The following is a 12,848-nucleotide window of genomic DNA, read 5'->3' as shown; positions in this document are numbered from 1 at the left end:
TTTTCTACCATAAAGACAAGACAGCATTTGCAGTTAAGAGGGCAGTCTTCAGTACCACACTGAGTTTGAATCCCAGCTTTTCCATAAATCAGTCATGTTTATGGCACAGCTGGCTTACTTGATCTCTCTACCTCAGTTTGTCTGTCTGTGAAACAAGAATGAGTGATAGTAATAGTTCTTACCTCGTAGAGGAGATATTAGGATTAAACAAGTTAATATGGGTAAAGCACTTACAAAGATGCCTGCACAGGTTAAGCACTATTTTTAAGTGTGAGCTGTTAGAATTGTTGTGATTATTGCTTTGATAATTCCCAGTAAAATATGTGAAGGTACCTTTAACGCAGATGGCATCCCACTATTCTTGATGAAATAGGGTACTGCAGACAAGTAATGTCTGACACTCGCTTTGTGCTTTAAAGTTAATGTAGTTTTGTCATAGTTATTACTGTGTGCTAGGCATTGTACTAAGAGTTTTCTAGAATAATCCTGTGAGGTAAGTTCTATTTTATGTTTTATAGGTAAAAGTATTTTACAATGATGAAACTGTAGTTTGTGGAATGTTTTTCAATGTACAGGTCATGACACAATTCATGAAATCACTTTAGCGGGCCACCACTAGTTTTGTTTTGTTTTGTTTTGTTTTAATGGATGATCCAGTTCCATGTTTATTCTTTTAATGTTACATACAATTTTTTGAAATTTTAGTAACAACATAAAATGTTGGGTTGTGGCCATTGCTTAGGGAGAAAAGCAGAATAACTTGTACAAACTGAATGAGTGAATGGAAAAGGTAGAGACTGTAACACAGGCCTGACTGACTGGACAGCCCATGTTCTATTCTGTACTGTCTTTCATTTAACAGTTCTGTGACATGACCATGGATAATCATCTCCTTTTAAGAGATGCTTAATTTCAGACTGTATATAGAGGTTAAGTGATTTGCTTTAGATCTCAAGGCTGACAAGTTAAGACTATTTCTCACTTTTGCGGTCTTTCCACTCTGCTTGTAGGGAACTTAGTTTTCCATAAACTGACTGAGGTCCAAATTGTGCCACAGCTAAGAATCTAGTTATTGTACATTTAGCACATTTCACGTCATAGGAGACTGAGACTACATTTCTCTAGTGGCATTCATTCAAGATGAGTAAAACACAACGAACCATTATTGCACATGGGAATTATTGCACAACGAACCATTATTGCACATGGTCTTAAACCCCATATCCCACTTATCACCACGATTTTACCAGTCCTCCTGTAACAGTTACAGCTTTTTATTAAATCAGTATTTGATGTATATTATTGTAATTATGAAATATTCATTGCTGAGCTATAAATATAAATGGATTGTTTTTCTTTCTTGTACATTTTTTTTTCTGGATTTAATAATTGCCTTATTTTTTGTTTATTTAGTTTTCTGTTTAGTCAGGCCAGGCACACTCGCTAACACCTGTAATCCCAGTACTTTGGGAGGCCCAGGTGGACAGATCACTTGAGCTGAAGAGTTTGAGACCAGCCTGGGGAACATTGTGAAACTCCATCTCTACAAAAAATACAAAAATTAGCTGGGCATGGGTACATGTACTTGTAGTCCCAGCTACTCAGGAGGCTGAGGTGGGAGGATTGCTTAAGCCCAGGAGGTTGAGGCTTCAGTGAGCTGTGTTCATATCACTGCACTCCAGCCTGGGTGCCAAAGTGAGACCATGTCTCAACAAGGTTATTGCTACTCAATTCTTACCATGCTCTCCAGAGCCTCTCAAAACAGCTTTCTACAAAGTGAGATTTATTAGATAATCTATTTCTTTTTTACCTCTAGAAATTCCTCCTGAGCCCTCCATTGTCTTATTCCAGTCTAGGCTTGTTGATCTCTAGGGCTACTGCACAGATATATCAGCCTGGGATTTCCCTTCTTTGTCATTCTGGGAATTCCCCTTGCTGCTGCTTCCTGACTTCCATATTGTCTTCTTTCTTGTCTCCTCTCATCATTCGGTAGATTCTTGAGAAAAGGGGTCCATGGGAGGCAAATTGCATGAGACCTTACGTGTCTAAAAATATCTTTAGGGCTGTGCATAGAATTTGAGGACTATTTTTCCCCCAGAATTTTTAAAGTATTGCCCTAACTGACACCTGCTTACTAGGTTTGGAGGATTTTACTGCTATCTTAATTCCTAATTATTTGTATGTTTTCTAGGATCTTCTCTTTATCATTGGTATCCTGAAATTTCACAGAGATGTATCTTGGTGTGGGTCTTTTTCGTTCATTATTATAGATACTTAATAGGCCCTTTGGAGCCTTGATCTTGCATTTCTGAAAATTTTCTCCCATTTCTTTGAAACCTTCTCCCCCTCTTCCTTTTTTTTTCTTTTCTCAAATTCTTATTATTTGGATTTTTTTTTTTTTTTTGAGACGGAGTCTCGCTCTGTCCCCCAGTTGGAGTGCAGTGGCGCAGTCTCGGCTCACTGCAAGCTCCACCTCCTGGGATCACGCCATTCTCCTGCTTCAGCCTCCTGAGTAGCTGGGACTACAGGCGCCCGCCACCGCGCCCGGCTGATTTTTTGTATTTTTAGTAGAGATGGGGTTTCACTGTGGTCTCAATCTCCTGACCTTGTGATCCGCCCGCCTCGGCCTCCCAAAGTGCTGGGATTACAGGCATGAGCCACTGCCTGTAATTTTAAAATTAAAAATTTTAATCTTTAAAAGTTTTCCTTCCTGTTGATCTTTGCTTTGAGTCTTTTTCTCCTTTTAAAAATAAACAAAGGCCGGATAGGCACAGTGGCTTACACCTGTAATTCCAGCATGTTGGGAGGCTGAGGCAGGAGGATCACTTGACCCCAGGAGTTTGAGACCAGGCTAAGCATCATAGCAAAACCTCATCTCTACAAATGATTTAGAAATTAGCAGGGCCTAATGACTCATGCCTGTGGTCCCAGCTACTTAGGGCTGAGGCAGGAGGATTACTTGAGTCCTGGCAGTTGAGGCTGCAGTGAGCCGTGATTGTACCACTGTACTCCAGTCTGGGTAACAGAGGGAGACCTCATCTCAAAAATAAGTAGGCCAGGTGGCTCACTCCTGTAATCCCAGCACTTTAGGAGGCCAAGGTGGATGGATCACTTGAGGCCAGGAGCTCAAGACCAGCCTAGCCAATATGGCAAAACCCTCTGTCTACCTACTAAAAATAAAAAAAATTAGTCAAACTTATTGGCACATATTTGTAATCCCAGCTACTTGGGAGGCTGACATGAGAATTGCTTGAACCTGCGAGGTGGAGGTTGTAGTGAGTCAAGTCCCTGCACTACAGCCTGGGGAACAGAGTGAGACTGGAGACTCTTATCTCAAAAAAAAAAAAAAAAAAAAAAAAAATCAGTGACAAGTAAAAAAGTAGAATACCTTTTTTAAAATTTTTTTTAATTTTTTTGAGACAGTCTCACCGTGTCGCCCAGGCTGGAGTGCAATGGCGCAATCTCAGCACACTGCAAACTCTGCCTCCTGGGTTCAAACGATTCTCCTGCCTCAGCCTGCTGGGTAGCTGGGATTACAGATGCCCACCACCACGCCCAGCTATTTTTTGTATTTTTATTAGAGACAGTGTTTCACCATGTTGGCCACGCTGGTCTCGAACTCCTGACCTTATGATCCGCCCGCCTCAGCCTCCCAAAGTGCTGGTATTACAGGTGTGAGCTGCTGCGCCCAGCCTAGAATACCTTTTGAAAATAAATCAATAATAAAATCCTTTTAAAAAAAGGGCATATATATTCATTTTTTCCATTTATAATATAAGTAATAAATATGCTGAGTTGATTTCTGCATATTGCTTTTTCAGTTAGCCTGTCATACTTGTTCTTTGTTTTGGTAAAGAGCTGCTGTACTGAAGGATATACCTTAATATATTTATGCAGTTTCCCCTATAAATGGACATTAAGATTGTTTTCAGAGTATTCTTATAAACAATACAGTTTGTCATTTCAGACACATATAAGAATATTAGTAGGATAAATTATTTTAAGTGTGCATTTATAAATTTATGGATATAGCCACAATTCCCTCTGCTAGGAAGTCTATTCCTATTAACAGTATGTCGAAGTGCCTGTTTTTCTAAACTCTCTTCATTGTGGTGAATTATTAAACTTCTGGATCTCTGCCAATCTGACAGGTGAAAAATAACATCTCAGTGTAACTTTAATTTGCATTTTTCTGAGATTGAGCAACTTTGTTTAATTTAAAAGATCATTTAAATGTATTTTTCTGAGCTTTCTTTGTTGATATTCTTTGCCCATTTTTGTTAGGGTGTCAAGGTTTTCCTGACTCGTTTGTAGATGTTCTTTGTACATTTGGGAAATGAGTCCTTTGTCTATGGTAAAACTGCAAATATTGTTCCCTAGGTGGTCATCTAGATTTTCTGCATTGCAGAAGATACTGTTAGCTATTTTTAATTTTTTTAATTTAAATATTTCTCAGTTTATTTTAAGTTTTCTAGGAGTTGGGTCATATTTAGGAAGGTTTTCCTTACTCCAAGATTATAAAAATAATTTTCTTCTGGACTTCTATGGTTTCACGCGCGCACGTGTGTGTGTGTGTACACGCACTTAGGTCTATCTCGAATTTATTCTGATGCAGAGTGTGAGCTATGGATCTGTTTTTCCCCAAATATCTAACTTGTCCCAATACCCCTTAATAATTTATTTTTCCTCATTGATTTGAAATGCCACCCATTTTATATATTGAATTCAGATATTTATTTACCTCTTCATATTTATTTGAGTATTTGGGAACATTCATTTTATTTTCTGTTAATCTTTTTCTCTGTCCATGTGCAAAGCCCCACTGTCTCAATAATTGTAACTTTGTAAAGTATTTAATATCTGGTAGAATGAGTCGTTCCTTGTTAATTTTATTTTTCAGAATTTTGTTAGCAGTTGTTACTATGAACATTAGAATCAACTTGTCCAGCAGGAAAAAAAGTTTATATTGATCATGTTAAATATGTAGATTAACAGAGAAAATGGCATCTTAAAGATGTTGAGTCTAACTATCCAAGAATGCAATATATTCCATTTTCTGAAGTCTGTGTTTTTTTTTAAATCTTCTATTTTTTGTTATTATAAAAGGAGCATTTTCTTCCATCATATCTTCTGACTGGCTGCTGTTGGGGATGTGAAGCCTACTGATTTTTGTAGAGACATTTTGTGCTGGCCACCTTAAACTCTGGTGGTGTTGGAAGTAATTTTCTTCATTAATTGTTATGGCTTCAGGTCATCTCATCTGCATATATCTTCCAAATTTGTAGAACTTTCTTTTTCTTCTGTTTAATTGCATTGATGAATACCTCCAGAACAAAGTTAAGCAGCTGGTAAATGCAGACAGCATTCTCTTGTATCTGACACTAAGGAGGACACTTTCAGTGGTTCTTCATTATGCATGGTACTGACTCTTGAGTTGAGATAAACATATTTTATTGTGTTCAGGATTTAATGAGCATTTATGTCAGGAATGGATGTTAAATTTTGCCAGTTGCCTGTTCAGGATCAATGAGCAAGATCTGAATGATTTTTTTCTCTTTTGGTCTGTTTCTGTAGTGGATTCTGTTCCTTGGTTGGTTGGTTGGTTGGTTGGTTGGTTGGTTGGTTGGTTTTGAGATGGAGTCTGTCGCCAGGCTGGAGTGCAGTGGTGCAATCTCAGCTCACCGCAACCTCCACCTTGTGGGTTCAAGTGATTCCCTTGCCTCAGCCTCCCGAGTAGCTGGGACTACAGGCATACACCACCACGCCTGGCTAATTTTTTGTATGTTAGTAGAGACGAGGTTTCACTGTGTTGGCCAACCTGGTCTCGAACTCTTGACCCCGTAATCCACCTGCCTCGGCCTCCCAAAGTGCTGGGATTATAGGCGTGAGCCTCCACACCTGGCCGGTTTTTATTTATTTATTTTTTAGAGACAGAGTCTTGCTCTGAATTAATTATTTAATCTTCTTAATTTTTCTTTCCTGTTGACCTTTGCTTTGCTTTAAGTCTTTTCCTTTGAGTCATCCAGGCTGGAGTACAGTGGCACGATCATGGCTCACTGTAACCTTCAACTCCCAGACTTAAGCAGATCCCACCTCAGACTTCTGAGTAGCTAAGGACTATAGGCACATGTCACCACGTCCAGCTAGTTTTTAAATTTTCTCAGAGACAGGGACTCACTGTGATGCCCAGACTGGTCATAAACTCCTGGCCTCAAACAGTCCTCAGCCTCAGCCTCCCAAAGCACTGTGATTACAGGCGTGAGCCAAGGCTGCCCAACCATATTGTATCATTCCTGTAACAAGCTGTTGCAGTCTGTTTGATATTATTTCTATTTTCCTTTTCTTTCATTTAGAATTTTCTCTGTCTAGATATTCACAAATTATCTCCAAATGCGATTGGTCTGTTTTCCTTTGTGTGTGTATTCTTTTTGATAAGTTTTAATTTTTAGTGTTTTGTTTTGCTACATGGAAAGGATTTAAGTTTACACTAAAAAATACTCTTCTTTTTTTTTTTAAGACAGGGTCTCACTGTTGCCCAGTGCTGGAGTGCAGTGGCATGATCTCGGCTCATTGCGGCCTCCACCTCCTGGGCTCAGGTGATCCTTTCACCTCAGCCTCCCGAGTAGCTGGGATTACAGGCGTGTTCCACCATGCCCAGCTAATTTTTGGTATTTTTTTGTAGAGATGGGGTTTCGCCACGTTGCCCAGGCTGGTCTCGAACTCCTGGGCTCACATGATCTTCCTGTCTTAGCCTCTCAAAGTGCTAGGATTACAAGTGTGAGCCACTACATCTGGCCATTTCATTCATGTTTTCAAATATATTTGAATGAGGAAAAGTTCTCCCTTGTGGTTATTTATTATAATAGCCTACAGAGCGATTAATTTTTAAATTTTGTTTATTTTATGTCTCCTTTTTTTTTTTTTTGTTTAGGCTGAATAACCATTTATTTCATAGGTTTGTTACCTTTTTTCTTCCGAAGAACTTGCTATTGTGCATTTATAGTCCTTTTATTTTTAAGTTTTCTATTTCATTGATTTTTACTTTCTTTCTACCTTCTTTAGATTTATTTCATGCTTTTTCTATCTTCTTGAATTGAGTCTGCTTTATTTAATTTCATTCTTTCCTGTTAATTTTGCACAAGCACAGCTTTAGCCACATCCCATAGGTATTTCTATAGGTAGTTGTTTTAGGATGCGCTATAAGCTGCTCTGACAAAGATACCAAAATTCAGTGACTTAAATAAGACCCAAGTGTCTTTCTCTCCCTAGTTACATTCCAGAGGTGGGCAGGGCCTTCGTTTCAGTAGGGACCAAATTCCTTTCCTCTTGTGGAACTGCCATCCTAACAGTATTGCCCTTATCTGTTTGGTTAGCGATAATTCTCACCATTGGATTCTAGTTCCAACCACTGTGAAGGAAGAACAAAGGGAGTTGAGGGCATTTCTTTTCCAAAAGATGTGACCTGGAAGTTACATTGCTTTAGCTCACATCCCGTTGGGTAGAATTCATCACATTACTACATCTAGCACAAAGGAGTCTCAAATATAGTCTCTGGCAGGAGAGCTGGGATTACAGGTGTGAGCCACCGCACCCAGCCATCTGTTTGATTTTTGAGATGGAGTCTCACTGTGTCACCCATTCTGTAGTGCAGTGGTGCGATCTCGGGTCACTGCAACCTCTACCTCCCAGGTTTAAGCAATCCTCATGCCTCAGCCTCCCAAACTGCTGGGATTAAAGACGTGAGCCACTGTGCCTGACCCATTTTGGTTTTGATTTTTTTTTTCTTTGAAATAGAGTCTTGCTCTGTCATCTAGGCTGGAGTGCAGTGGCATGATCTCAGCTCACTGCAGTCTCCCCCTCCTGGGTTCAAGTGATTCTCATGCCTCAGCCTCCCAAGTAGCTGGGATTATAGGCACCCGCCACCACGCCCAGCTAATTTGTTTTGTATTTTTAGTAGAGACGGGGTTTCACCATGTTGGCCAGGCTGGTCTCTAACCCCTGACCTCAGGTGATCCACCACACCAGGCCTCATTTTGGTTTTGATTTTTATTTTCAAGTGTTTTCTTACTTTGCCAATTTCTAATTTTATTGCATTGGGACAAAAGAATATTGTACTGTTTCTACTGATGGAGTTTATAAGGGCTGTGGATATTTCACTAGCCTTTGAAAAGAAGGTTTTCTCTGTTAGTGTGTAGAGTTTGGTATATACCAATTAGATTTTATTACTTGTCATTTTGGTCTTTTATATCCTTACTTAATTTTGCACTCTTGAATTTTAATATAGCAAAAGACATAAAGTCGTCTAATAACATGTGTTCTCTTTGCATTCTTGTACTTTTTATGAATATTGATGCTGCACTATTTATGTACCCAGGGAGAAGGCCAGACCACTGTCTGAAGTTTAGTGAATCTAGGCAGTCTTGTTTCCCAGTTGTTGGAGGATGCCTTATGGAGAAAAGCATTCCTAATCCTGGAACTTGTTTTGTTGTACTCTAAATTGAATTGTAATGTGTTTCTTTAACCTGAATGAATGTTTCTATTTTTTACTTATTACACAGGTAATTCTGACTCGAAGGACAGAAGAGGTGAGCTGCTCACCTTGTATCTGTTGTTGCTTTTACACAGTGTACAGTATTCATCTATTTCCTCTGCTCATAGTCTGTAGTAACCATGTGCATCTGTTGCTGTGTTGTTTGTTTACTTTCCCTTAAGTTATTTCCCTAGAGAAGAGAAATGGAAACAAGTACTGTATTCAGTATGCTTTTTAATATAGACTATGGATTCTAACAGCTATGATGTATTTTAACAAGTAACAAAATATATCTTACTTTGTCATGTCACCTTGTTAACATTACTTTTTGGTGATACTAGGTCATAATTTCTATACCATGAGTTACTTTTGATTTCTAGGCCACAGTTCCCTTTAAACATTCTTTGTGTTGTTTTTGCCCTGGTCTATATAAAATGTCAACCCTTTGTGGCTTTATATGGATTTTAAGGATTTTCAGCCCTTTAATGTAAAGTCTCTATGGCCTGAGATGTTGTATCTGTGGTTTAAGCTGGACTACTGAGTCCCTGGTCACTAGAGAGTAGGTGTTTGTCTGCAGAAGTGTGGCACATTTTGCCCAGAATGACAGTAAGGCTGCTATCAAAGAGCATGAGAGAAAGAGAAAGAGATCATGTAACATTCTAAGAAGTGATTATTACATTTGAATTTTTAAAATGTTACTGTTTGAAGCAGTATTTTTATCATAATTTTCTATTTTATCAAATCAGACTTGAGTTTTTGTCTGATTCCATTATTTAACCATACACAATTTTCCCTGTGTAATTAAGTAATGGAACACTGGGAGGCGTATGAAGTCCCACTAAGTAGGGAGCATTTGAGTCAGAAAAGTGGGTACTCTGATCCTTTATGTGATGTCCATCTGCCATTGTATAACACTTCACTATTTATACGTAGTGAAGTGTTACCATACTGTGTATAGATTTCCCTCACTTTTCCAGATCTCACTTTCCTAAACTTGAGAACTAAATATTGGATTAATACAGTGTCTTTGCTATTCAGATTCACTTACCAGATTCTATCAAATGTAGACTTAAATAGGTTTTTTTGTGGTAGATATTTATATGCTCCCTAAAACTGCTCTTTTAACCAGCCTTACAATAAAGTCAGAAGTCAAAGTGGTAGGCTTCAAGATGAAACATAAGATCCATTGACTCCTTCCTCTATTTAGTATATATTTTCATAATATTCAGCCTTTTCTTGCCCTAGATATCATACCTATTTTACCTACCTAATTAAGTAGTTTCCATGTTGTGATTTAAAAAATAAAATTACCTTAATTACCTAGATTATTGCTAATTGTGACATATGTAAAGACTATTAATGTAATAAATCTCCTTTCTTAAGTCAAAAAATAATTTTGTATAATTCCAGTCAGGTAACTGAAAATGCATCGGTATTCTCAGCAGTCTCTAAAGTCCCAAAATCTAATGATAATTTTACCAGAACAGATCTTTAGAAGTATTGCTATAAATTTGGATATCACATTCTAATTTTAAGCCAAATGCTTTTTGATAAATAAGCCAGCTGTTTGGAAATATTTGTGTTATAATGGGTTTGATAAGCAGTTATGTCTTATGCAGATTAATTAGGGCTACATGTTTTTATGCACTGGTCTTTGGGGTGCTTTTGAACAGTAGGGTCTGATGTTTTAATTGTCAAAACAAAAAGAAATGAGAGGGAGGGCAACTTTTCTTCCTTTTCTGAAGTCCAGGAAACTGGTTATTTTCTCATGCATATTATTTTTAAAATGTATTCCAGCCAGGTGCAGTGGCTCACGCCTGTAATCCCAGCACTTTGGGAGGCCGAGGCGGGTGGGTGGATCACAAAGTCAGGAGTTAAAGACCAGCCTGACCAATATGGTGAAACTCCGTCTCTACTAAAAATACAAAAATTAGCCGGGCATGGTGGTGTGCACCTGTAATCCCAGCTACCTGGGAGGCTGAGGCAGAAGAATTGCTTGAACCTGGGAGGCGGAGGTTGCAGTGAGCCAAGATTGCGCCACTGCACTCCAGCCTGGGTGACAGAGCAAGACTCTGTCTCAAAAAAAAAAAAAAAAAAAAAATTCAGCATCTTAATATTTGTAAAGAAATAGTCCTCGAGCTACTACTTAAGTCTAGAAAGAGTTGACATTCTTGTTTTAAGAGTGTTAGGGCAGTTTGGGAGGCTGAGGCAGGTGGATCGTTTGAGCCCAGGAATTCCAGACCAGCCTGAACAATATGGGGAAACCTTGTCTCTACTGAAAATACAAAAATTAGCCAGGCATAGTGGTATGTACCTGTAATCCCAGCCACTTGGGACGCTGAGGTGGGAGGATCACCTGAGCCCAGGAAATGGAAGTTGCAGTGAGCCAAGATTGCGTGACTGTACTCTAGCCTGGGCAACAGAGTGAGACTCTGTCTCAAAAGAAAAAAAAAGGGTGGGGATTATCATAGTGCCATTATTATTATGAGTTTATGATGGCTTTCTCTAAGTACCTTTTACATTCAGTGCCTTTTAGGCATCAAGGATTCCAGAAAAAATATATATTAAAAAAAATATATATATATGCATATGCTTCCCTGTCTCAGGGAGGAAATACATGAACATCAGGAACCGAAAGCTACTCAGTTACATGCCATTGGATATATCACACAAAGTTCTGAGGGAACTCAGAAGACTCATTATATCTGGGGAGTGGAAAGGAGGCACAGAGATGAGCTTTGGGAAATTTAAATTAAAATAGCAAATGGGAAAAATGAAGACACACTAGACAGGGCACAAGCAAAGAGACATGAAAGAGCAAAGTCATATGTTTGAGCATCTGTGCGCAGTTGACATATGTGAAGTGTGGGGAGTGGTCGCAGGTGGCCTCAACAGAATGGGTGTGGTGGTCCACTGAGTTCAGAAGTTGGAGCATCTCCTGAAGATGATGGTGAGTAAGGAAGTCACATAGTCAGATGTTGGTTTTAGAAAGATATTCCAGAGGACTTAGGAGAGGTAGATAGACAGAGAAATTTAGGTTTCTGAATAATTTAGCTCAAAACAACAGTGATTGGGCTCAGCCCAGTTGTTAGATTCTAGAGGCAATCCAATGAGTATTGCTGTTTTTAGAGCAATAGGAAACATTTAAAACAACATTACAACCTTGCCTTTGAGAGCTGATAAATACTTGTACCAAAAAGTGTGGCAATAGGTAAATGGGCCATAGGAACTGCGGTTATAGGACTATGGCTATTCCTTCACTGACTAGTTCGTAGTTGACCAGCATGTGTCTGAAGTCGTTAAGTCACTCACCTGTTTACTTGTGAGCCCTTCAATTAATATGGCCCTTTGTTTTCTTGGAAAGAAGTGGTAGCAAGTAGATATCTGTTGTCCCAGAACACCATTTTAGTGTTTTTTCATTTTATGCTTGTTCCCTGGCCTGAATCTAGAAAGTAAAACTTTGCTAGAATGAAGTTGGGGTTGAAACAATTTCGGTTTGTAACCATACTGTCTCTGTCTCATCTACTCAGCTCTGCTTTTGTAATGTAAAAACAGCCATAGATGGTATGTAAATGAATGAACATGGCCATGTTCCAATAGCATTTTATTTACAAAAAAGGCAGCGGGCTAAATTTGGGCTATAGTTTGTCAACCCCTGTTCTAGACAAAGAACTGCCTGAGCGTAGGAAGCTGGACTGAGGTTCTCTACTAGTGTGTGAACTTGTGGATGCCAAAGCCAATCTCTTCCCTTCATGTCAGACACTTTGCAAATGTTACCTGTTTTAAACATTAAAACCTCTCATTACCTCTAAAAGGTGGAGGGTGCTATTCTGCCATTTCATACATCATTCTAAGAGATTATCACACTACTAGTAAGTTAGGGTAGTAGGAATTTGAACTTCAGGTCTGTCGCACCCTGAAACCCCATGCCCTGGAAATGGTTTTCTAAGGCTGGCCTGTGGTTCGTTGGTTGATTTCAACCCAGAATTTAAGAATGTTTTGAGAATACATCTAGATGTAAGGATTTTTTTGTCAATATTACTCCCTAAACTAGATTATTTATTTTGGCCTGATAACTCAGGAACTTTCTTGTATTATTTCTCTCCCTTCTTACTGGTTTCTTCTTTGGACTCTCCTGTTGCACAGGTATTGGATCTCCTGGACCTATCTAGCTCCTTTCTTTTCTGTGCTGTCATATTTTTCATCTCTTATTGCTCTGTGTTCTGAGAGCTTCCAGGACAGTTGCTCTTTCATACAACTAATTTGGTTTTCAGTTATATCAGTTCTCCTATTTAGCCTTTCTTTTTTTTAGAGGCAG

At 38.8% G+C, this 12,848-nt stretch overlaps 1 protein-coding gene across 10 annotated transcripts in view; it reads left to right on the top strand.

Moving 5' to 3' along the window:
- PTPRA (protein tyrosine phosphatase receptor type A) overlaps nucleotides 1-12,848 on the top strand; it is a 148,515-nt gene that overhangs the window by 93,095 nt on the left and 42,572 nt on the right. For 7 of the 10 annotated variants that reach the window (XM_026455219.1, XM_026455217.1, XM_026455213.1 and 4 more), the window contains one exon: nucleotides 8,559-8,585. The exons of the other annotated variants lie outside the window; for them this stretch is intronic. In XM_026455219.1, coding sequence (XP_026311004.1) covers nucleotides 8,559-8,585 — 27 coding nt within the window. The remainder of the gene's footprint in view (nucleotides 1-8,558; nucleotides 8,586-12,848) is intronic. 10 annotated transcript variants of the gene reach the window in all.

Source organism: Piliocolobus tephrosceles, chromosome 20 (assembly GCF_002776525.5).
Source record: "Piliocolobus tephrosceles isolate RC106 chromosome 20, ASM277652v3, whole genome shotgun sequence".
Classification (NCBI taxonomy): domain Eukaryota; kingdom Metazoa; phylum Chordata; class Mammalia; order Primates; family Cercopithecidae; genus Piliocolobus; species Piliocolobus tephrosceles.
This window is presented reverse-complemented; position numbering and strand designations above follow the sequence as displayed.